Source organism: Lucilia cuprina, chromosome 5, assembly GCF_022045245.1.
Source record: "Lucilia cuprina isolate Lc7/37 chromosome 5, ASM2204524v1, whole genome shotgun sequence".
NCBI lineage: Eukaryota > Metazoa > Arthropoda > Insecta > Diptera > Calliphoridae > Lucilia > Lucilia cuprina.
In genome coordinates, this window is record NC_060953.1 from 48,734,392 (window position 1) to 48,762,361 (window position 27,970).

General features: G+C 27.4%; 1 protein-coding gene across 4 annotated transcripts in view; it reads right to left on the reverse strand.

The window, feature by feature from the left end:
- Window positions 1–27,970, reverse strand: part of LOC111681667 (protein alan shepard-like) — a 150,340-nt gene that overhangs the window by 53,662 nt on the left and 68,708 nt on the right. For all 4 annotated transcript variants that reach the window (XM_046951341.1, XM_046951342.1, XM_046951340.1 and 1 more), the window contains exon 2: window positions 21,088–21,784. In XM_046951341.1, coding sequence (XP_046807297.1) covers window positions 21,088–21,441 — 354 coding nt within the window. In that variant the 5' untranslated portion in view covers window positions 21,442–21,784. The remainder of the gene's footprint in view (window positions 1–21,087; window positions 21,785–27,970) is intronic.

Here is a 27,970-nt window from a genome sequence, read left to right on the forward strand (position 1 = left end):
ACTAGAACTGAACTAGAACTGAACTAGAACTGAACTAGAACTGAACTAGAACTGAACTAGAACTGAACTAGAACTGAACTAGAACTGAACTAGAACTGAAGGAGAACTCCGCTAAAATTAAAAAAATATAAAATGAAGATGTTTTGATAAAGTTATGCTCGAAATTTATTCTATTTGCTACACTGTAATTTTACGGTAAAAAGTTGTAATAAATAGACAACATTTTTAGCAAATATATTAAAAGAGCATGTGGTTTCTTTAGTTTACATGTTGTGTTTGATTTTTGTTTGTTATTTGTGATATATTTTGACATTTTCCTTTACTTTCACCTTTTCTATTTCAAAATATATATTTTGGTGTACAAATACAAAATTGTAAAAAGTGTATGAATGAATGATACTCGAAATTGTGATTTTTTATACGTATCAAAAGTGGGAAAAGTGTAATTGGTTTATGACAAACTGTTTTAACAATTTAATATATAAAAAAATATGTTTTGTTTGAAGTATGTTTCTAACTAGGTGCAATATGTCTGATGAACAAAAATGTCAAGTTGTTTTAGACGCATATATCTGAGGAATTTGAAATGATACTTTTTGTAATATTATAAAAGAATTTAATATTTATACATTTTAACCGGTTAATAGTCAGCAAAAACTTGGTCAGATATCTTTAAATAACCAACACGTAGAATGACCATAAGAAAATTTTCTACAACTATATTTAAAATATCATTATGATAAAAATCCATTTATTTCAAATTTATAAGAATTGCCTAACATCATCATCATCATTTACATTACAATGTCACTTGTTACATGATTTTATGCTGTTTCAGTTTAATACATATTTTTGTATAGAAAAATGTACATTCCATTTAGATACCATTATTCTTAACATTTTCCTTTTTTTATATTTTATATCACCAAAATTTTGTAGTTTTCCTCTTCGTTTGCTTGAGCATGAATGTTCCTATTTTCCCACCCAAAGCACATACATGATATATTCATACTAGTAGGTGCTATACATGTATATGTACATTCATAATAATTTATATTCCATTTGCCTATTTTTTTTTTCTTTACATTTTTCAGTCTTTTCTTATATTTTAGGGAATTTGCATTATTTTTGCATTATATTTGTTGTATACAAAATAAAAGAGAGGTAAATAGATGAATTGTTTAGATTTTAATAAAAATTAAAAAAACTATATTTTTAAAATAATTTTTATACAAATTTTTGAAAAAATTTTGTTTGTTCAAAATCTTTAAACTTAAAAAAAGAAAAATTCAAAATTTTTTTGTTATAGAAAATTTTTAGACTTTTGTCTTTTTTCAGAAAATTTTTATGTTTTTAACTTTGTTATAGAAAATTTGGAAAATTTTATCGTTTTTAGAAAATTTGCGAAAGTTATTCTTTTTTTAAAAAGAAAGAGAAAATCGGAATTCTCTTTTTTTATTAAAAAAAATTAAGAAATTTTCTCTTTTTTATAGGATAATTACAAAGTTTTCTTCTTTAGAGAAAATTTTAAAAAAATTTTATTTTTTATAGAACATTTTCGGAATTTTATCTCATTTCTATAGGAAATTATGGGAACTTTCTACTTTTTAAGGATATTTTTTCAAAATTTCCCTCTTCTTTTATAAAAAATTTATAAATTTCTCTTTTTATGGAAATTTTGTCAAATTTGTTTTTTTATAAAAAATTTCGGAAAAATAAATAATTTTTAAGAAATTTTGTCTTTTTTTTAGAAAATTTGTCTTTTTTATATATTTTTTTTTTAATTCTGAAACTTTTCTTTTAATTTGGGAAATTTTCTCTTTTTTATAAAAAATTTAAAATTAATGCAAAAATATCTCATTTTAATAGAGAATTTGGAAATTTTCTCCTTTTATAAAAAATTTGGGAAATTTTCTCTTTTACTTTTTTTTATATAAAATATGTATTTTTTTTAATTATAAAAAATTTAAAATTAATGCAAAAAAAAAAACTCATTTTAATAGAGAATTTAGAAATTTTCTCCTTTTATAAAAAATTTGGGAAATTTTCTCTTTTACTTTTTTTATAAAAAAATATGTATTTTGTTTTAATTATAAAAAATTTGGATTATTTTTCTTTTTATATAAAAAAATTTGTTTTTTTTTTATTGAAACAAATATTTTTCTTTTTTAAAGACAATTTTTTTATTTAAAATATTTGGAAATTTTGAAAAGAAAGGTTTTGGGAAATTTCTTACTTTATTTGTCTTTTTATAGAAATTTTAAAACATTTGCTTTAAAAAAAATTCCTGTTCAGAAAAAAAAATTATATTTTTTCTAATTTCGAAAACATTTTTTTTTTTAATTTTCTTTTTTAGAAAATTTTCGAAATTTCCTCTATTTATATACTGTTTTTTGTTATAGAAAATTCTTCTAAATTTTTCTTTTTTAAAACTTTCCATTTTTAAGAAATTTGCGCTTTTTTATATAAACATTTAAAATATTTCTCTAAAAAATTTTTAAGAATTTAATTTTCAGAAATTTTTCTTTTTTATAGAAAATTTGCGGAAATTACTCGTTTTTGACATTTTCTCTTTTTATAGAATTTTTTTGAATATTTCTTTTCTTTCAAGAATCTTTTTTGGAATTTTCTCTTCTTTATAGATAATTTTCTGAAATTTCTCTTTTTTGGAAATTTATTATTTTTATATATATATATATTTTGTAATTTTCCTTTATTATAGAAAATGTTTAACAAAATCCTTGTTATAGAAATTTTGTCTTTTTTTATAGAAAATTTGCGGAAATTACTAAAAAAATGTTTTTGATATTTTATCTTTTTAAAGAAATTTGTCGGATATTTCTCTTCTGTAAAGAAAGTTTTTGGAATTTTCTCTTCATTATAGATATTTTTCTGAAATTTCTCTTTTTTGGGAATTTTTGTAGAATTTTTTTTAAATTAATATTATAGAAAATGTTTAACAACTTCTTTTTTTGTTATAGAAAATTTTTTTCATTAATTATCTTTTGTATAAAACAATTTTGAAAAAAATCTCTTTTTATAGCAATTTTTCAAAAATATATCCTTTTTTGAAAAATTGCTATAAAAAGAGAATTTTTTCAAAATATTGAACTTTTCATAGACTTTTTTTAATACAAATTTTTTCGCAATTCATTTTTTTTTGTAGAAAATGTAAAAAATGTTTCTATTTTAAAGTTATTTTTTGGACTAATGAATTCCCACTTTAAAACTCTGCTCTAAACTCCAGCCAAAAATAGAAAATATTCCTACACATCAATTCCATAGGAAAGGAAAACATGTTTGAAAAAAAAAAAAAAATAAGAAAAAATGTCAACACGCGACGAGTTGGAATTTCGATTAAGTTGGCATCATTTCCAAAAAAAAAACCCAACTGGCAGTTTTTTGGCATACATTTGATGTTTGTTCGACACGTAAAGACGAGTCGGGTATTGAGAGCCGAAATCGGAGAAGGGAAGTGTTAAAAAACATGTTAGGGAAACTAAACAATGCAGAAGCTATTTTTTTAATGAAAGTTTATGTTGACTTAGACACATAAAAAAGGACTATTTAAGGAGGATATTTGCTACAGGACTGCAAATGTGATATTAACCATAAATTAAAGTATGACTGGTAAAAAATCATTAATTTTCATGTTCAAGTAAGAAAAATTATAAAAGTAAATTCTAAACACAAGATGAAGAAAAAAATCAAATGTTGGGCTTTAGTGCAAAAAAGAAAATTAAAGAATTAGTAATAAAAATATAAATTTGAGAAAATATTCCAATATACATATAAAAAATATGTATCTAACATCTTGCTTGAGATTATAATTTTCAATCAATATTTTTATTTTAATCCTAAGCTGTTTATTAATTCTTCTCTTTATGCCAAAAAAAAGTCCATAAATTTTTATATTAAATAATCCTTACAAATACCTTTAAATAAAGTAATAAAACGGAAAACTCAATTTATATAAAATATTAAATTTCATTCTATATTAAAATCTGTCAATATTGATATTGGTGATTGGTATTTACATTTCATAACCCTTTTTAAGTTACTGAATTTTTTTTTAAATACTGAAAATAAAAATGAAACTCATTCATTCATCCATTCATTTACTCCAACACACACTCGCATATGATGATGAACATTATTGAAACCTATACGCATTTTAAATATTTGATATTAAAACCTTTTAACAGTCAACAAAAAGAATTGTGTATTTTACACATTCATGTAAATATACATATATGAATATTAGGGTGAATTGATCTTCAGAGTATAGCATTATTTTTAGACTATCGACTATATTATAAACTTGGCTACATGCAGGACTATGTAGTCTAGTCCACATACATATACCATTGTCTATACCATTAGTGTAGACTATATACAAGACTAGACTATAGAATATACTACAGACTAGACTATAGACTAGACTATAGACTAGACTATAGACTAGACTATAGACTAGACTACAGACCAGACTATAGACTAGACTATAGACTAGACTATAGACCAGACTATAGACTAGACTTTAGACTAGACTGTAGACTAGACTATAGACTAGACTATAGACTAGACTATAGACTAGACTATAGACTAGACTATAGACTAGACTATAGACTAGACTATAGACTAGACTAAAGATTTAACTATAGAATCTACTACAGATTACAGACAGGACTATAATTAAGACTATAGACTAGACTATAGACTAGACTATAGACTAGACTATAGACTAGACTATAGACTAGACTAAAGATTTAACTATAGAATCTACTACAGATTACAGAAAGGACTATAATTAAGACTATAGACTAGACTATAGATAAAACAATCGACATCCCTATAGGCTAGAAGTCAGTAGATTACAGACAAGACTATATGCAAGACTAGACATTAGATTTAAGACTAAATAAGACGAAATTTATTAATTAACTGAACCCCTTTAATAACTACTTTTCTGTTTATATATTTAAACGAATAAAAGCGAAGTAGAGTATATATACCCTGCAGTTTTTAGCGCTAGCCCTGAGCTAGTAATTGGTCTTTTACACATTGCAATGAAACTTTCTTTAGATTATTTATGGGCAATCGACTTTACTATAGAATCCTTTAAAGGGAATGTACCTAGTATGAACCAATTTAAGAAGAACTAAAAGTTAAATATTTAGTTAACTACTTTCTAAAATAATGGAGCTCTTAATATTCGTAAGTGATACATTAATCTATTGAGATTAACCGGATATTGTTGATATTTGTATATTAGCGACTGAATGATTTTTTACTTTGTCCTTACAGAGAAAGGAAAATGTTGTATTTTTATTTTACATTTTTGCCTCAAAAAGTTAAGTAGGCTTTACAAATTGAAAAAAAAAAACAGTGCTTTTAAATAACTAATTAATATCAATTAATGTATCGATTATTAAATTTTCACAATTGTTAAACAATTAAAGTTACCTTAATCGATTGACAAACGGTTCTGGTGAAAAAATACGTTTTATTTAATATTTTCTGACATATGAGATGTTTATGTTTGTGGAAAAAATAAAAATAGAATTTCAACGACTACCAAATGGTTACGCGGCAATGTAAATGTTCTCATAATTTATAAAATTTTTTAAATCATTAATTTCATTTCCGTTTCTTTTAGTTATATTGTTTTCCAACTTCAGAGTTCATTGTGTATGAGTTGATTTACAAATAAAATCAATTTGATTTAATATCCGTCCTTTGCAAGAGACCATTATTATATATTTTGTTTAAATCAATGTGTATGCTATAGATATTTCTCAATGCGTTACCAATGAACTAAAAATACACATATCAATCACTCTCTACACACTTATTCAACACTCAGTCAGAGGCATAAACATACACTAACATACATTTTCAATCACTCAGTTAGTAGATTTCTTTCATTCATTTACTGAGAAGTTATTCAGTCATTGCGACATAATGGCCGTCCAAACAGCCCAACAAACCTACCAAATCATCATCTCATCCAATCAACTAACCAACCATTGTGTCATGTACCAATTTAAGGACAATAAAAAGAAAATTTGTTAAAGACACTCCACAAATAACAACAGCAATGCACCACCACCACTACTCTCGACCATCATTATTTCAGATGCCATGTTATCCATCACCAATCATTTACGCAATTCAATTTTCAATTCATACAAATTTCTTTACTGTTCGATTTCTTTTTTATTCATTTCTCTGCTATCAGGTTTCTCTGTCTGTATTTTCTTTATTTCCAGTTTTTTTTTTGCAATTCTACGTTCATTTGTTTGTGATGAATAACTAGACTTTATCTCTGTTTTTGCCCGAATATCATCTATCGATAATCAGAATAAATTTGGAAATAATTTTTCTAAAGCTTCTTGTTTCAGTTTGTTTGAATAGGCGTAAAAGAGGATGGAGGTGGTTTGCTTATAAACCAAAAAAGGAAATTTTATATACCACAAAATTAAACATAACATGAAACTATATATTACGATGGTTCTGGCATAGGTCTTGACTAAAATGAAGATTGCACAGTAGACTAGATTGGGTAGAATATAAAATGATCTATCGTTCAGACTACTGCTACTATCAGTTCTATAGTTTACACTATTTTAGACTTCTATATAGTCTACTCTATAGAGTACTCTATAGTCTTGACACGCCTATAAATTAGACTGTAGAGTATTCTACCATCTAGACTATAGAGTAGTCTATGGCCTAGAGTATCGTCTTGACTATAAAGCAGTATATAGACTAGTGTATCGTCTATAGATAAGTCTATAGTCTAGAGTAGTTTAAAGACTAGTCCATCGTCAAGACTATAGAGTAGTCTATAAACTAGTCCATCATTCAGACTAGAGAGAAGACTATTGACTAGTCCATCGTCCAGATCGTCAATAGAGGAGTCTATTGACTAGTCCATCCAGACTATAGAGTAGTTTTTAAACTAGTCCATCGTCCAGACTATAAAGTAGTCTGTAGACTACTCTATCGTCTACACTATAGAGTAGACTACCGTGTACCGTGTAGACTATAGAGAAATCTATAGACTAGTCTATCATCTAGACTATAGAGTAGTATGTAGGAAACTAGTCTATGGGATAGACTAAAGAGTAGTAGAGTAGTCTGTCTAGACTATAGAGTAGTCTATAGACTAGTCTATCATCTATACTATACTATAGTCTGTAAACTGATTTATCTTCTAGACTATAGAGTAGCATGTCTATCGTTTAAACTAAAGAGAACTCTATAGACTAGTCTATCGTCTAGTTTATATAGTCTATCGTCTAGGCTATAGAGTAGTCTATAGACTAGTCTATGGACAAGACTATAGAGTAGTCTATATACTAGTCTATGGTCAAGACTATAGAGTAGTCTATAGACTAGGCTTTGGTCAAGACTATAGAGTAGTCTATAGACTAGTCTATGGTCATGACTATAGAGTAGTCTATAGACTAGTCTATGGTCATGACTATAGAGTAGTCTATAGACTAGTCTATGGTCATGACTATAGAGTAGTCTATAGACTAGTCTATGGTCAAGACTATAGAGTAGTCTATAGACTAGTCTATGGTCAAGACTATAGAGTAGTCTATAGACTAGTCTATCGTCTATAGAGTATATACTAGTCTCTCGCCTAGACTATATAGTAGTCTATAGACTAGTCTGTCGTTTAGACTATGGAGTATACTATAGACCAGTCTATCATCTAGACTATAGAGTAGTCTATAGACTAGCCTAGCCTATTCTATTCTATCGTCTAAAGACTACACTACAGGGTAGTACAAAAACCGGCCTATCTAGTCTATAGACTTATTTCTTGTCTGTACAACTATACTACTATATATATAATTATGTATAAAAATCGGTTTAGCCCTCGTAGTTGTATGGAAAGTTTAAAGTAAAAAAAATTAAACCTCAAAAAAAACTCATCTGTCACATAAAAAGCGAAAAGCTATTGAACACTAACAAAAAAAAATAACTAGAAAAAAGTAATACAAAAATGGATGAAAGCAAAATAGCTATAGAATATTTCAAGTATTTTACTTTTTTGAAAGTGATGTATGTGGGAATTTCGATGACAAATGCTTGGAATATTATGTGCAGTAATTGATTTAAATCATCTTTAAACATCGAATAATATACTAAGAGAAGTCAACACACAAGGGGGAGAAGAGCTGAACCAAATCAATAGAATTGCCCTTTTTGCCATACAATTTTTTGTTGCAAGATGGATGGATGATGCTCTAACTTAAGTAAGGAAATTATAGTCAATCAAAAAAAAAGTTCATTTTTAAGTCGTAGCGGTTAATAAAGGGACAATTAATTTGTAAACTTAAGATGGATGAATCATTGGAGACTGACAAATTAAAGCGGACTTTTTTGACATTGTTAAGGGTCTACTAAGAAATTAACTAAGTTATTAGCAGCTTTATCTAAATAGTCCCTTTTGGGGTGGGTTATTTAACTAGACGCGTTTAAGGTTTTTTTTAAAAACAAATTTAAAATTAATTTGTGGCTATTCCTTTAGTTTTTTTTTTCATTTCAATGTTTGTTTGTTGTGTCAACTTTAACATTAAAGCAAAATTTATTTTATCTGTGAAAATTTTTGGCCAAACAAAAATTAATTAAGCGTAAATTGTATAAATACAAATACAATATCCAAATCTCTATAAAACATGAACTTTTTTAAATATAAATTCTGAAAGCATATAAAAATGCCAAATGTATATGAGCGTATGTGTATGTGTGGATATGAGTATGTGTGTAGGAGCAGAGAAGAATTGTGTGCAAAATTAAAAAATATGGAACAAGTAGAAAAATAATTGGTGCTGTGGATAAGATATGAATCAAAGTACTCTATAGTTGGCCTACGAGGTTTAAAATGATACAACTTAAATATTTCTGTAATATTCGAAAATATTTATATATTTCACAATTTTAACATTTTACAAAATCTCTATTCTTTTAAACCAAATTTTCAGAATTGTAAAAACTCTTTAATAATTAGAAACACTAATAATTTTTAAAAGTTTCATATATTAATTTACTTAGACAAATATTCGTAGGGTGCACCACATAAAAAACCTCAACTGCAGTTAACACAAACAACCATACGTCAGCATACCAGCAAATAAAAAAAAGTTAAAAAAATGCAACAGACATTTAATATGAGCATGAACAGAAAATAAAATAAAAACTTGAGGGAAAACTTACAGAAATTTTGTGTTTGTAGGCAACAACGAGAACGATACGAGTACTAAAATGCTTAAATGTATATGAGTAGAAAAAAAATGTACCGGCAGTATGAACCTGGTAATGTTTAAAAAGATTTGAAGCGAAATCTATAGTCTAGTCTATAGTCTAGTCTATATTCTAGTCAATAGTCTAGTCTACAGTCTAGTCTATAGTCTAGTCTATAGTCTAGTCTATAGTCTAGTCTATAGTCTAGTCTATAGTCTATAGTCTAGTCTATAGTCTAGTCTATAGTCTAGTCTATAGTCTAGTCTATAGTCTAGTCTATAGTCTAGTCTATAGTCTAGTATATAGTCTATTCTATAGTCTAGTCCATAGTCTTGTCTATAGTCTAGTCTATAGTCTAGTCTATAGTCTAGTCTACAGTCTAGTCTATAGTCTAGTCTGTTGTTTAGTCTATAGTTTAGTCTATAGATACATATATAGTTTAGAATAGAGATTAGTGTATAGTTTAGTCTATAGTCTAATTTATAGTATATTGTATAGTCTTGTCTATATTAAAATAAGGTAAACTATTTACTATAGTAGCTTTGTTAATTCTACGTACCAAACTGCAGGGTACTTAAATGTATAAATATATATTTGTGTTTCGATGCACACATATATAAATTGTATGTAGATGTGTTTAAGTGTATTAGTGGGTGTGAGTATTAACATTTGCCCTTTTATGGTTGAGATTTAATTTATTGCCAGCATCCATAAAAAAAGAACCCAGAGTATAACAGCAAAAATAAAATAGAAGGAAAAAAACGAACATGCTAAAGAGGAAAGGAAATAAAGCCTACAGCAACGAAAAATAACAGGATGCGTTTAAAGGGCAGGCGTTTGAGTCTAAAAAATTTCATGTTATTATATATGAACTATTTTACATTATTACAATTTTGTTCTTTTTTAGTAGCTCATCTTTTTATTGTTGTTCCTTTTTTTGGCTTATGAACACTTTGAGATTTCATTTTGTTATTACCCTACTTATACAAACATGCAAACACACACACACACATTTAAACATAAAATAATTCATACACATGGTTTTTTTTAGTTTCAAAGAAGAAGTTACTAACTAAAGAGTAGGCGTTTATTGAAAAAAGCTTAAAAATGCTGAATAAAAAAATATTGCAAAAACATGAAAACGTTATAACAACAATAACAAAAATATCCTTTTTATATTCAGGTCATATATTTATTTTAATATCGGTTTGTTCAAATTTATTTGTATGTAGTAGGAGAACTTTTTCTTCTGTATGTGTTTGTCTAGTAAAAAATTTATTAAAATATTGAAAATTTATTATAAAATACGACTGAAATGGGTTTGGCCAACGAAAAATTATTATCGGTCAAGATTGTCAATATGTAAAGTTTAGAGAAGAATGTTTTTTTTTGAGCAATAAAATATCTTAAATGCATTAGGGTAATACAAGTACAAGTTTGAAGTTTGATAGTCTATCTATCTATCTATCTATCTATCTATCTATCTATCTATCTATCTATCTATCTATCTATCTATCTATCTATCTATCTATCTATCTATCTATCTATCTATCTAGCCCTTTTATGGTTGAGATTTAATTTATTGCCAGCATCCATAAAAAAAGAACCCAGAGTATAACAGCAAAAATAAAATAGAAGGAAAAAACGAACATGCTAAAGAGGAAAGGAAATAAAGCCTACAGCAACGAAAAATAACAGGATGCGTTTAAAGGGCAGGCGTTTGAGTCTAAAAAATTTCATGTTATTATATATGAACTATTTTACATTATTACAATTTTGTTCTTTTAGTAGTAGCTCATCTTTTTATTGTTGTTCCTTTTTTTGGCTTATGAACACTTTGAGATTTCATTTTGTTATTACCCTACTTATACAAACATGCAAACACACACACACACATTTAAACATAAAATAATTCATACACATGGTTTTTTTTAGTTTCAAAGAAGAAGTTACTAACTAAAGAGTAGGCGTTTATTGAAAAAAGCTTAAAAATGCTGAATAAAAAAATATTGCAAAAACATGAAAACGTTATAACAACAATAACAAAAATATCCTTTTTATATTCAGGTCATATATTTATTTTAATATCGGTTTGTTCAAATTTATTTGTATGTAGTAGGAGAACTTTTTCTTCTGTATGTGTTTGTCTAGTAAAAAATTTATTAAAATATTGAAAATTTATTATAAAATACGACTGAAATGGGTTTGGCCAACGAAAAATTATTATCGGTCAAGATTGTCAATATGTAAAGTTTAGAGAAGAATGTTTTTTTTTGAGCAATAAAATATCTTAAATGCATTAGGGTAATACAAGTACAAGTTTGAAGTTTGATAGTCTATCTATCTATCTATCTATCTATCTATCTATCTATCTATCTATCTATCTATCTATCTATCTATCTATCTATCTATCTATCTATCTATCTATCTATCTATCTATCTATCTATCTATCTATCTATCTATCTATCTATCTATCTATCTATCTATCTATCTATCTATCTATCTATCTATCTATCTATCTATCTATCTATCTATCTATCTATCTATCTATCTATCTATTTATTTATTTATTTATTTATTTATTTATTTATTTATTTATCTATCTATCTATCTATCTATCTATCTATCTATCTATCTATCTACCCATCTACCTATCTATCTATCTATCTATCTATCTATCTATCTATCTATCTATCTATCTATCTATCTATCTATCTATCTATCTATCTATCTATCTATCTATCTATCTATCTATCTATCTATCTATCTATCTATCTAGACTATAAAGAAATCTATTGACGAGATTGTATACTATATATACTATATTTTTAATTAATTAGCCAAACATGCCTCTTTTCATGCATGCATTTTCTACTCTAAGTGTAGACACATTAGTTTCCGTTTTAAAAACATTAAAACCGGATATATTGACTAAACAAACTACAAAACAATAACATTAATCTTCTTCTTACAATTTTTAAATGTAAATTAAAATAATCTACAATTGAAATATTATATTCTTTAAAATCTTTTTATGCAGATACACCAACGTCTAAACTAACAAGATAAAAAAATGTAAAAATTCATCTTCTTCTTCAAAAAAAAAAAGAACAATTGAAAACCTTGAATAAATAAAATTTTCTTTAATGCATCAAAATGCCTTAAAGTAATTTGTCATTTGCATTACAATGCTCAACAAATACAGTTTAGTAACAACAAAAAAACATGCCATGAATGTTTTACAACATTTAAAATTTTTAATTTTATAAAGAAATATTTATATTTCTATACAAAATAATAATGACTGCAAGAAAAAAAATTGAAAAAGAAACAAATAAAATTACAGTAACAAAAAAAGGATTTAAACAATAAATAAATTTAAGATTTTGTATGTTGCATTGTTAGGTAGAATGTACCCAGTAGTTTTGAATGAAGGTTTTAGCAAGTATTATTACCAAATAATAAGGAAGTAAGTGGTTATATAACTTATCATAAGTAATTTATTATTGAGTCAGTTAGTTTCATGTGTAGCTGAAGTCAAAAAGAATAAAATAAGCAAGTAGAGGTTTATTACCCCTCTGAATTATAGGGTTGTGTTTGTGGTCGTTTATAGGTTTCGAGTTTATGTAGTATATGTGTGTGTATATAAATTTGATTATATAGATTTTTACTTTCATTGTTTTCAATAATATTTTATTTTCAGTTTTGTTGCTATTGTTGTAAATATTTATATGCACAAATTTGTATTTATTTTAAACACATTCTTTATATATGTTTGTATAGGTTAGTCGGAGGGTAATCTGAAATGTCTTTTAAGAAAGAGGTAAAATTTTTGCCTCTTTATACTTTAAGAATGAGATGTTAACATCAAAAGTACAACTAAATGAGGATTGGGACATAATTATTAATTGCAATTACATTGAAAGTAATTGTAGTGTAATTATAAGGTTTCAATTCAAGAAAATGTAATTGTCTGTCTATCTATTACACATTACTGTAATTGGCCAAAGTTTAATTACTAATATGTTTAAGTAATTGTAATTGCAAAGTTAAGTTACAATTACAAGTAATTTAGTGATTGTTAATGCAACTTTGTTTAATTTCAGATAATCGTGACTAATGAAATTGTAATAAAACTATTACTAATAACAATTATTTGTAAAGTGTAGTAGAGCAATAACCAATTACAATTACTTGCTATTGTAAATTGTCCCAATTAAAATTTCTTAATTGTAATTGGGAAACTTGCAATTACAATTACTTTGCAGCTGCAATTTTTTTCTTTTATAATGACTTGTGAAGAGTAGTTGGTAATACTTAAATTATAATTAAAAATAATTGAAATTCGTAAAATTCAATTACAAATAATTGTAATTACAAAACTTAAGTTCAATTATAAGTAATTGTCTTTAACCTTAATTACACAGTTCATTGATTGCTCAATTGCACATTACATAAAATTATAATTAATTATGTAATGCATTACTTTATATAATCATTACCCCCTTAAGACTATGAGAAGATTAAACTAATATTCGATGAAAATATAGTCAAAAGGAATAGGACTCATTACAAAACATAATATTGTAAGTCCAATACCTTTTTACAGGCCAAAGTTCTAGACAGTTTTGTAGATTTGTCTTTCATGCTTCAAAATTGTCATTATATCTTTTGTGGCGTGATGCCAAGTCGGTCCACATATATAAGGACACTCTGAATTCTTATTTTTCTTTTTGATCCTGGTTTCCTTTCAATGTCATTACCTCGTACACCACATTAGTGGGGAGGGTATATTGGGGTTTGTGCTGATGTCTGTCGAGAGTTTTAACGTGAGCACCTGCCGTGTCGGCCTTATCCCACGGTGGTCTTTTTCATCCATAGGGTAGACTTGAGAACGGTCTACCATCGCCCCTTTGTCTTCAATGAAGACTCAGGTGGCAATTTTTGCACATTGGCTATGACCGGTCCATGCGCAAGTACTTTGCTGGAGTACTCGAGCTATCTAATCTCTTGCCAAAGTAGTCACGTTGAAAGACAACCACACTACTATGGGTCTGTTGATTCGGCAACAGCACCTAGAGACGTAACCGGTGGACCGAAGCACGATCCATCAATAAGCCGTAGACATTGCTCTTACTCACAGTGACACGCTGGGGCAAGTCTGATATGAACAGAGTATACTCTGAACATATCTGGACAAGGAAGGAAAATTAATCGGTATCACTTCTATATGATACCTTTCATCCATCATCATTCAACCCAGCACACATCTCATTTATTCTACACATTCATAGAGAAAAACATACGACACACTCATTTAGGTATACGGGTGGGGTAAGGCCCGCATACCTCTACATTCACTCCACGTCATATACAATTGACTTCAACCCATTTCCAACGCTTAGTCCCACAGTCACTCCTCTGTGGGGTATCTGTTGATTTTCGGCAACAGCACCGAACTTATCCCGAAATATTGACTATTATCATGCATCAGTCTTTTAATCGCCACTTACTCTTCCTGCGAATTTAGGTTTAAACCACAGCCACTACGTGGATCCCGAAGGAACCTCAACCAACTGACCAGCCAGGACATAGTCCTGCGGGCAACTGGCCACCCGTAGTACCAGATTATGCGGTGCTCTGGTCTGACCTCTGGCAATCTATGCAAGGACTAATCCAAACAGTAGACTGTAACCAATTTTTCAGTCCCGGTCAGATCGGAGGTATTGGCCACCTCTATATACCCCGGGATTGCAATAACACCAAGGCGGAGGTCTCGCCAAGGTAACATGCCCCCGGGGGAGTTTGTAACGCACAATAATATTGTTCCTATACCCATCTTTAAGTATTTCAATCGGCTCAGAATAAGTTTCTAAGTCGATTTAACTATGTCCGTCCGTCCGCCCATGTAAACCTTATAATCAAACTAGAGGTCGCCATATTCAATGAAACTGGGAATATGATCTTCTATTATCCCAGGGACTAAGTCTATTAACAAGTCTGAGCCGATTGGTATGCTTTAAGATGGGTATAGAACCAATTTTATTGTGCGTTACAAACATCAGCACAAACCCAATATATTCTTCCCGCTAAAGTGGTTTAGGGTATGCGAATAATGTTATGTTATAACTACCACTCATTACCAGGTAATGTATTAAATAACTACATTGCTATTACCCAAATTTAAAGATTTTTTGCTAAGAATGTGATCTTTTTTTTACACGATGAAAAAAATTAACTCTGTTTTTAAACTATATCTGACAATAAGTAAATACTTTTAATCCATTCTCGTATTTAATTATTTGAATTTCTCTGTATATTTATAATATAATTTCATTTTGGAATTAATAAATTTAGTCGTTGTTGCAATATAAAAACAAAGAATGAGATATATAGAATGAATATGAAATTATTTATGCGTACGAGTAGGTATGATTTTATTTTATTATACCATTGAATTGAATAATAAAATTTTATAATACATTTATCTTAAAATGTTTTTAAATTGTTAAATATGTGCAAATAGATAGAGATTTACAAAAACTTTTTATAATTGAAAATTCATTTTATTTGCTGAGTAAAATTTTATATTCATACTAGAATCAGGGGAATTTAGCTTAAATTTTTATCTATAAATCTAATGAATTTTTTTAATTAAATTTATTTTTGGTCTGCCTTAATACTTGATTATGCATTCGTATAAACAACTATTACGTTCAGCCAAGTAAAATGGGGTAAAAAAATATATAAACTCGTATATTTGCCAAAGGACAATTAAAACAAGTGAGAAATTATAGTCGGACGAGGCCGACCATTTGAATTGTAACTTGCCTCAGATATATATATGGATGGGGGTCATCAAAGCTTATATAGAACTTGGTTTTGCAGCATATTGTCGAGATACTAGTATATTAAACATAATTATGAACTTTAGTGCCCTATTCGGGGGTTCAGTTGTATAGGGGCTAGGTTAAATAATGCACCGATCTTAACCATTTTCAATAGGCTTCGTCCCTGGGACAATAGATCAACTACCAAATTTCATTGAATTATCTTCAAAATTGCGACCTGTAGTTTGATTACAAGGTATACAAGCTCTATTCGGGGGTTCAGTTTTATGGGGGCTAGGTGAAATCATGGACCGATGTTAACCATTTTCAATATGCTTCGTCTACAGTACAATAGAAGATCATGTGCAAAATTCATTCATTCAATTAATACATTACTTCGACCTGCAGTTTGATTACAATGTTTACAAGCCCTATTCAGGGGTACAGTAGTATGGGGGCCAGGTGAAATAATGGACCGATCTTAACTATTTTCAATAAGCTTCGTACGCAATAGAATATCATGTACCAAATTTCATTGAATTGTCTTCAAAATTGCGACCTGTAGTTTAATTACAAGGTTTACATGGACGGACAGACGGGCGGACATAGCTAAATCAACTCAGAAAATTATTCTGAGCCGATTGGTATACTTTAAGGTGGGTATAGGACCAATATTATTGTGCGTTACAAACATCAGCACAACCCAATATACCCTCTCCACTAAAGTGATGTAGGGTATAAAAATCTATCCATAATCAAAAGTCCAAGGAGTTCTAGTTCGATTCTCTAAATAGACTTCAACCTTTCGCTGTTTTTTTAACATTTAAAAACAAATTTGCATTTTTTTATCCAAGTTTTTGTAAGCGCCCCTAATATAAGTGTTTTAAATCATAAGTAACTTAGTATTTAATGTATTTTAAATATAAATATTTCACTCATTTATGCTAATTAAAAAGTTTTGTTTGATGTGAGTTGTTGTGATTTTTTTCCTGTTAATTTTAACACACACACACATGTATGCAAATTGAGCATTTATTTTAAAACTTATTTAAAGCTTAAAATGAATTTAAAATACAAATCTCTAAATTCATAAATGAATATTACCTTTAATGCAATAATGAAATATACATGAAATAGAAGTAAGTGGGAATGTTTATTCGTCCGACCATATGATACCCTACACTAGTTATTAATATGAAATGTGATTTATTTTTCAAATATAAAGAAATTTGATAATTAATTGTTTTATATAACACCAGATTTTCCCGGGTGCTTTGCTGCTCAGTCAAAATACAAATAAAAAGTACTAAAACGTCTCCCACACATAATATTATTCATTAAACACTGTGTATGATTGATTTCTAGTTTCTATCTAAGAAAAAAGAAACAAGTAGGAAAGTATAGTCGGGCTTGGCCGACCATATAATACCCTACACCATAAGTATATTTTTAAAATTTTTATTTTTTGTAAAGAAACTTTTATGTTGAATATTACCATAATTCCAAAATTTTCAAGCCATTTATTGATAAAAAACTAAAATTTGTAAATGAGGCTTTATATAGGTCAAATATGGGCCGATCCTCGGTAAATTTGTGAAAAGGATATATGTCTAAATAACAGTTAGTTTTGTTGAGTTTCATTGCGATACAAATGGTTACAAGTCAATTTTAGACGTTTAAGTCATTTTTTGAAGGGGGGTTTGTATGGGGGCTAGGGTCAAATATAGGCCGATCCTTACGAAAATCTGCAGTGTCATTTATACTTATTTAAAACTTATTTGTGCCAATTTTTAGAGAGATAGCAGAATATTTGACGTAATTATGGCATAAAAAGTTCAAATCGGGAGGTACGGTTGTATGGGGGCTAGCTGAAATAATGGACCGATTTCATCCATTTTCAATAGGCTTCGTCCTTGTGCCAAAAAACATGTTTGGTCCAAATTTCATCAAATTATCTTGAAAATTGCGGCCTGTACCTTGCGTACAAGGTTTACATGGACAGCCAGCCGGACAGACGGACGGACATGTCTTAATCGACTCAAAAAATGATTCTGAATCGATCGGTATACTTTAAGGTGGGTATTGGACCAATATTTTTGTATGTTACAAACATCAGCACAAACTTATAATACCCTCCCCACTATAGTGGTGTAGGGTATAAAAAGAGTACCATTTTCAACATTTCGTCTGGGAATACACTTTTTGAAAATTATGTTTACAAAATATTCACAGATATAACTCATACGACTCAAATCTGCATTCACTTATTCCGTAAGAATTTTGCTTTCAAAAAGTACCAAACCATTTACCCGAATTTGATCGTATAGGGGCCCTAGTACCCGAATTTCTAATAATATGTTCCAAATATATATTTTGTGTGAGTAAATATTTTTTTTTAATTTTATAAAAATTGGCTCAATGAGTTTGAGTAAAATTAAATTTCACCTTTTTCGGTACTTTTTTTTACCCGCCCCCAAAGAAAAAGCAAATATTTTGTTTAAATAAATATTACAGAATTTGTCTGTATAAAAGGTATATATATTAAGAGTACGACAATAAATCGAAATAGTTTTCTTAATTTGCTAAAAAAGTACTAAAAATACCTTTTCTCCTTTTTAAACCCAAAAAGGGCAGAATTTTAAAAAGTGTGAAACAGGTGTCTCTTAATTTTGAAAATTAGGTCCGAAGATGCAATTAAAATATATCCTGTAACGCTAATATTGTGTAAGATAATCAAGTAAACCAGTTTTACCCGTTTTACAATAGAATTTTGACCTTCAAGACATATGGGACTAGGCAAAAAAAAAAAAAATGGACCGATTTGAACCATTAGTTTTTGTCCTAAGAAGAGTATGTGCCAAATTTCATCAAATTATCTAAAAAATTGAGACCTGCAGTATGCGCACAAGGTTTACATGGACACACTGACAGACATACGAACGGAGAGATAGACGGACATAGCTAAATCGACTCAGAAAGTGAAAGGTGGGTAAAGGACTAATATTTTAGTGTGTTATAAACATCAGCACAAACACATAATACCCTCCCTAATACAGTGGTGTAGGGTATAACAAATTTTGAAATTCGCTATTTTAAAGAAACTCATTCTTTTTGTACAAATTTTTTCGAATTCGCACTTTTTTACAAAACAAAATTTACTCATAAAAAAACTAAATTTACTTTAGTTTTTAATTTAAAGAATTATTTTTTTTTTAAACATTTCAAAATTTACTCTTTTTACAGTAAAATTTCAAAATTTTTTAGAAGAAAAGATTAACTGTATTTATATATAATTTTAGAAATTTATTTTTTCTTTTTGTAAAAAACTAAATTTATTTCAAAAATTCATAATTTTGTCAAAGAATTTTATTTTGCAATTCGCTTTTTTAAGAAACTTTTACTTTTTAAAAAAAATTTAAACTTTTTCAAAATTAACTCTTTTTACAGAAAATTTCAAAATTTACACATTTAAAAGAACTTTACGAAATTCAATATTTTATAGAAACTTTACAAAATTTACTATTTTTCTAAAAACTTTTCAAAATTCACTCTTTTTACGGAAACTTTGTGATGTTCCTGAAGTTCTATATCCTTATAGATAGCGGGTTCGATTAAGTCATGTCCGTCTGTCTGTATATTTGTTGAAATCAGTTTTTAGAGAACCCTATGTGTCGGCGAGATTCGAATATTTTTAATTCAAATTCAATAATCCATCCATAAATAACGGAAATATGAGCAAAAATTCGAAACAACTTCTGAAAATTTTATCAAAAATATCAAGAATAGCAGAGCGAGAGCAGCACTACTGTGTTGTTATTGACTAGAACAGAGAAGCTCAAAATTGCCATTTCATAGCACGTGTAAGAAAATTCTGCTGACGCTAAGTTGATACACATACACTATAGGTTTAGGTTGGTTTTCTCTCAAATTGAAAAACAAAATCAAATCAGTTGCTGATCAGCACTTGTCGAAGCAAGGTCTGTGTACGACGATTTTAAAATACACAAAGAAATACAACAACAAAATTTTGAGAAAGTCGAATTAATGTAGGAGAACATGAGAGAACAATTGATAGTTTTTTATATATAGACTTTGATATACGCAGGCAGTCAAAATCCGTAATAAATATTTCACAGTTAGCAAATACTTAATAGTTTAATAAAAGTATATTAAAAAATAAATAAATTTATATACTTATATTTTGAATTGAATTCTATTCTCTGCTGATTTACCAACACAAATAAAACTATGGAAATCTATGGTGTATGAGCACCACTGGGCTAGAAAAATGAAATTAAGTATGTGGAGACTGGCTTAAGTAAGAAGCCATAAAAGGGAATTTTTTGGTACTTTTTTGTTCTACAAAAGGGTGAAGGGTATATAAGATTCAGCACAGCTGTATATAAAACTTTTACTTGTTTATAGAAACTTTTTTTTATAGAACTATTACAAATCTTAATCACTTTAATATAGACATTTTTTAAAACTTTCCTTTGTGGATATAAAGTTTTCAGAAATTTCTCTGTTTTGTAGAAAAATTTCAAAACATTTTTTTTAAGTTTTGGAATATTTCGATTTTTTTCTTTTCTATAGAATTTTTTTTTAAATTTCAATTTTAATAAAAAATTTGAAAATATTTTCCTATTTTATAAAAAAATCAAACATTTCTCATCCGTTTATAAATATTTTCGAACAATTGTCTTTTTTTATAAAAATGGTTTTCTAAAAGATTTTTGATATATTAAATTTTTTTTATTTTTTTACTCTTTATGATAACATTTTTTGTAATTAATTTTAAAGAGCACATTTCAGTTTTAATTTTTGCTTATGCATTTTTCTTCTTCTTTTTGTAATTGTTGTAGTATGTAGTTTATTTGTAAAATATTAAAGGTAATTAATTCTTTTTATTTTATTTTATTTAAAAATTTTTTGTTGGTTGGTTGGATGGTTGGTTATTGTTGTTGTTGTTGTTCATTCTCTATTTAATTCACTTACCTTTCCTTTAATTGGTGTAGTGCTACAAATTGGATTTGTATTTGGCAGAAAACCAGCATTTGTAACAGAACTAGTACTAGCAGATTCAATGCCACTAACACTAATACCACCACCTCCACCTATACCAGCACCTGGAGCTGGAACAGTTGTACTACTGCCATTATTAACAAACCAGGCTGGTTGATGTTGTTGCTGTTGCAGTACATGATGGGGATGTGGATGTTGCTGGTGATGTGGATGCTGTTGGTGTTGTTGCTGTTGCATTGTATGCAATGGTGGTCCATTATATCGAAATGGTGGTGGTTGTTGCTGTTGTTGTGCAGGACCCATAAACTGAACAGTCTGCATATTCATGACTTTGGAAAGTAGGGTGTATGTGTGTGTGTGTGTTGGTGAACGATGACTATGAGAATTGCTGAGATGAGAGAATGCAGGTGTGTGTGTGTGTGGAGATGGCAATAGTTTTAATTGTTGTGCTAGTAGTTAATGATACAAACACAGCTTGTTGCTACTCACACTTGGGTAATCGGTTCAAGTCCATACATATACACATACACAAACACTTAAAAACACTTATGAATTTCTTTTATATGGGGGTGCAGAGTGTAGGCGATTCAGGCGTTTGGCGCATATGAGACAATTATAAACACACACACATACATAAACAAATTTTGTACACAATTAGAACTAGAAAAATCTAAAAAAATACAAAAAAAAGAACAGAATTTTAAAATTAAATAGAAATAAAATGAAAAAAAAATTAATATTAAAATAAATTTTTATAAATAAAACAAGTGGAAATATAATGGCGGTTTATAACGACTATATAGTGCAGTACATATACAATTTTTAAAATTTTATAAAGATAAAGGTAATTGATAAAAAATTTTAGAACATATTATTTTTAATAGAAAATTTAAAAAAATGCCTCTCTTTTCCATAGAAAATTTGTCTTCTTTATAAGAAAATATTTAAATACTTCTCTTTTTATAGAAAATTACTCTTTTTTAACAAAAATTTCTATTTTTAGAACATTTCTCTATTGTTCGAAAAGATTCACTTTTTTTACAGAAAATTTTCGAAAATATTTTTTTTTTTATAGGAAATACTTCGATAATTACATTTTTATAGAAAATTGAAAATTTTTATTAAATATTTATTAAAAAAGTGAAATTTTTTATAAAACATTTTTAAAAATTACTCCTTTTTTATACAATACATTTGAAAATTATCTTTTTTATAAAATTTCTTAAAAATTTCACTTTTTATAGAATATATTCAAAAATTTCTTTTTTTTAATAAAATTTTTTTTCCTTTTTTATAAAAATTTTTGAAAATGTACATATACTTTTTAAAAATTTTTTAAATATATATTTTCTTTATAGAAAATTTTCCTAAAATTTCCTTTTTTTTTTAGAAATTTTTGAAAATTTAATTTTTTATAGAAAATTTTCTTTAATTCAAACATTTTATTGAACTTTGTAGTCTTTGTGATCCGAAATGGTAATGTAACCTTCTGCTGAGTAGGGCAATAAAAACAATTTTTTTTTTTTGTACTTACAATTTTAGTTGTTACTAATGTTTCTGTTTGAAATTAGGACACTTGTGCAATTAAATATTTAATAAATAAATTAAAAACTATTTAAATTAAAAATAAACTTTAACCTTAATCAAAAGCTTAAAGGCAGACACAAACAACTATAGGTTTTAGTTACAATGATTTCCTTTAGGGGGAGGGATGTTCTTTAATAGAGTGAAAGGATAAATTTAAGATAAATAACATGTTTTTATATCTATAAACTTTTGACCTCTTTTAAATTAAAGTTTTCTTTTGCTATTGCTTCTTTCTTGTTATAAAAGCAAACTAAAATGTGTAATGCATACAAATCTAAGAAATTGCAGTTTAAATAGAAATTTTGAATAGAATTATTTTCGGTGTAAGAAAAATATAAAAATATCAGTTTCCAAAAAACGTTTGTCCTTGAGAAAGTTATTGATCGCATGATAAAATTGTATATTATTTAAAAGTAATGATCTTTTACAAAAAAGAAGTTGCCAACATTGTTTTATTATTATTTAGTACCACCCTATTTAATATCTAAATACGAATATATGGTATAATACATTTGTATACATTCAAATATAATAAAATAATATAGAAATGCACTCGATGTGAAATACACAAAAAATATATGTATGTGTAATATGTCTATATAAATGCGAATGCATGTGTGTATGTGCATTTTATTACAAGTCATAAATTTATACTTATGTAACATTAGGCATCTTGCTTTAAAATTACTGTATTTAACATAATATATGAACTCATATGTGTCTTTTTATATATTCTGCTGAAAAATGTTATAATATTTATGAACACGCAATTTTCTTCAGAAGTGAAGTACTGTTACTGTTTTAATGTCCTAGTTCTAGGTTAGTTTAAATTAAGTTAAAGTATCAACAAAATTCGAAAATTTCAGAATCTACTCATCTACTCATCTCTATCTATCTATCTATCTATCTATCTATCTATCTATCTATCTATCTATCTATCTATCTATCTATCTATCTATCTATCTATCTATCTATCTATCTATCTATCTATATATTTATCTATCTAACTATCTATCTATCTATCTATCTATCTATCTATCTATCTATCTATCTATCTATCTATCTATCTATCTATCTATCTATCCATCTATTTATCCATCTATATATATTTCTATCCTAATATAGTACCACTCAATATCGATTTCAATGCCAACATTATGGTTTCCCTAAAACATGTATTGCTACCTCCAGTTAAAACGTGTAGCAAGTTCACAACACATAAATGTTAATTTTGTAAATGGCAGTAACAATAAACTGTTACAAATGAATGTTCCCTAGTATCTAGCTGCATCTAATAAATGTTAAACAATTCGAAAATTTCAAAACTTTTACAAATTGTTACGATTTAGATAAAAACTCGTTCAATGGAAACAAAATAGCAAAAATGTTTTAAGTGGAATTTTCAATAGAACTTGTTAAGCTAAAACAACAGACAAAGGGATGGCAACAAACAGACATATTTGTTATAGAAATTTAAATATTTTTAAGATGAAAAATTCATTTTAGCCACTTGTAGTACGTGATATTTTTGCAAGTTTTGCAATATTTAAGATATTTAAGAAATTCGCTTAGAATTGATTATTATTTTTAGTTAATATGTAATAAAAAGTGTTTAAAAGATAAGAAAAAAGTTAATTGATCCAACGTTAAATTTCAAACAATTAGAAAACTATGAATTTACTTTTCAATTTGGCAAAGTGATCTATTATTTTAAAAATTTCTTTAATGTTTATCTTATGCATTTTAATATCAAAATGTTATATGTATTAGTATTATTAAAAATGCAAAATGCAGAGAATTTAGCACTTATTTTATGCATTCAATACACAGATGATAATGGCAAAAGACCAACAAAATTCACTCAATCAGTCGGAATCATCCATCCGTCAGTCATTCATGTGCAGTAAAGGAAATAGGATTTTATATGATTTTCAACATTAAGCAGGTGTTTTAAGTACAAGCAAAACATCATATGCAAAACTTTAAAAAAGAAAAACTATGGAAAATAGAACTATAAATGCAAATTTAAATACAGACGTATTAGGATACTCATACACACAGAGAACCATATAAAATACATTCATTTAACGAATTTTTCAATTTAAAGGATGTTCATGTTAAACGTAATTGTATGTATGTATGTATCTATGTGTGAATTGATATGTGTATTTGTATTTTAACAGATGTTAGTCAGATGTTTCAAATGAAATTCATTCAGAACGAGTACAAAATAAAAGAAGTAGTAAATATCATTTTATAAAATTTATTTTCTTTTTCCATATAAACATTTGGGAATATGGCCCAATATTTGTATGTATTTGTAGTTATAGCCAAAGCTTGCCTTCCATTGTTAGATATTCAAATATTATTGTTTGAGTTGTATTTGTTTTATTGCCAATTTAAATGGATGAAAAATAATTTAGCAGAGAAATAATAAAAACGGATATTAATCAGCAATTCTTTTGTGTCATATGTTCGTTGTTCTTCTTCAGACTCCAGTCTTCTATGCAAAGTGAAATGTTAAAGTTATTTTATTCATTTGATTGATCGTTTGATGAGGCCATAAAAATATAATATCAAAATGTCATATTATTTATTTAAAACAAAAAAAAAAATAAATAAAATTTAATAAAATGACGTTTTAGTTCAGCTAATCGAAGACTATATCATGTACTTAGGGTTTCCATAATTTATCTTCTCTTTAGAAAATTTCTCAATAATTCACATTTAAAGTTAATTTACATTAAAAGTTATAACCAAAATCCCCAGTTATTTTAAACCCATATTTCAATTTGATTTTAATTAAAAAAAACTATTATCAATTAAAAAAATCTAATAAACTTCGCTTAAATTCTATTACTTATGTATATAATTTAATAAATCCATAATTTGTTTAAATTAATCAATTACAGCCGTGTATGTAGGTGTACGTGCGTTAAAATAAAATACAAATTATCTACGTTTTTACACACATGCATACATGTATATTTATTTAAATAACACGTGACGGAATACGTGTTAAAATGAATGTTAATGTTTTATCTGATTAAATTTTACAAATTAGAATATATTTGTTAAAAGTTATAAAGCTGACAGTATAATAATAATATTAAGACAAAAACACAGACAAATTATAGAAATTTTAATTAAGTGGAAAATTGGATTGTCATGATGAGTACTGGATTGAATTGTCAGGATAAGATATAGACTAGAAAATTTTCTCGAATACAGACTAGACTATAGACTAGACTACAGACTAGACTATAGACAAGACTATAGACTAGACTATAGACTAGACTAAAGACTATAGACTAGACTATAGACTAGACTATAAACTAGACTATAGACTATGGAGTAGAATATAGACTAGACTATAGACTAGACTATAGATTAGAATATAGACTAGACAAGATACTAGACTATAGACTAGACTATAGACTAGACTATAGACTAGACTGTAAACTAGACTATAGACTAGACTATAGACTAGACTATAGACTAGACTATAGACTAGACTATAGACTAGACTATAGACTAGACTATAGACTAGACTATAGATTAGACTATATACCAAATTATAAACTAAGCTAGGCTAGACTATAGAATAAACTATAGACTAGAGACTAGACTAGAGACTAAACAATAGACTCGAATATAGACTGACTATAAAATAGACAATAGACTAGACTATATATATTAGACTATAGACCAAACTTTAGACTAGATTATAGACTAGACTATAGACTAGATTATAGACTAGACTATAGACTAGACTATGGTCTGGGCAATAGACCAAATTATATACTAAACTATAGATTAGACTGTAGGCTATACTATTGGCTAGACTTTAGAATAAACTATAGACTATAGGCTATAGTATATTAAATTATACTATAATCTAGACTATAAACAACACTATAGACTACACCTTAGACTTAGATAGCTTAGAATATATATTTGTCTTAGACTATAGTCTAATACTATATAGACTATAGACGAGACTTAAGACGAGAATTTAGATGAGACTTTAGACTAGACTTTAGACTAGACTTTAGACTAGACTTTAGACTAGACTTTAGACTAGACTTTAGACTAGACTTTAGACTAGACTTTAGACTGAATTATAAAGTGAATTATAGACTAGACTATAGACTCGATTATATTCTTGACTATAGGCTAGTATATATACTAGTCCTATTCTTTAGTCTACTTCTATTCTTAAGACTACAGACTATGCTATTAGACAATGCACAAGGCTGCAAACTAGTCTAGAATATAAACAATAATATAGCTATAATCTTGTCTGTATACTATGTAATTGTCTATAGGCTAAAGATTTGCAGAATTTAAAAAGCATTAATTTATAGCCTTCAAATGTTTTAAAATAAATTATGGTGTCTGATTAATATCGAATTTGTTTGCAAACATTACTTCAAATTATTTTAAAATCTTAAATTGTTTTCTTAAACTACAATTTTATTTTTAAATACATATGTAAATTTTACATGACTGTCTTCCATTTTAAAACTAATTTATTAAAAAAATCTACATCTCACAATATTATAATAAAACAAACATTAAGTTAGACGCAAATCATGTCTAGAATCAAAAACCTTAAATAAAATAAAGATTTTTCAATAAAAACTTTTAAACCTTTTGCGGCAAAATTATCTTACATTTAACATTCAAAAGAGTTTCTTTAACGCTTAAAGTTTTGTTTCAATATTTGTATATATGTATGTACATATATTTAGACCCATTTCAGAAATTTACTATTCACATTAAACATTAACAAAAAATTTACATATTTTTTCGATATTGATTGAGTGACTTCTTTGATTTTACAGACATTTTACATTTCTTATAAATATTTTTGTTTTAGGTTTGTTAAACCCCCAAATAAACATTTATATTCAACAGTAAACTATTTATTTATTTAAATATTGAACAATAACTGAAAACATACATACAGATGTACATATATTTAGATTAATATTATAATGTTTTTAGGCTGATTTTTTGCTGATTTAAGTAGAAAAATTGAGCAAATATTAGGAAAACGATAAAATTTAAATAAAAGAGGGAAAATCAAAAGCAAAGTGAATTTTGAATTTAGTTTTAAGGTTTGAAATAACTAGATAGACTATTTATACTAGACTATACTAGAATATAGACTAGACTATTGACTAGACTATAGACTAGACTATAGACTAGACTATAGACTAGACTATAGACTAGACTATAGACTAGACTATAGACTAGACTATAG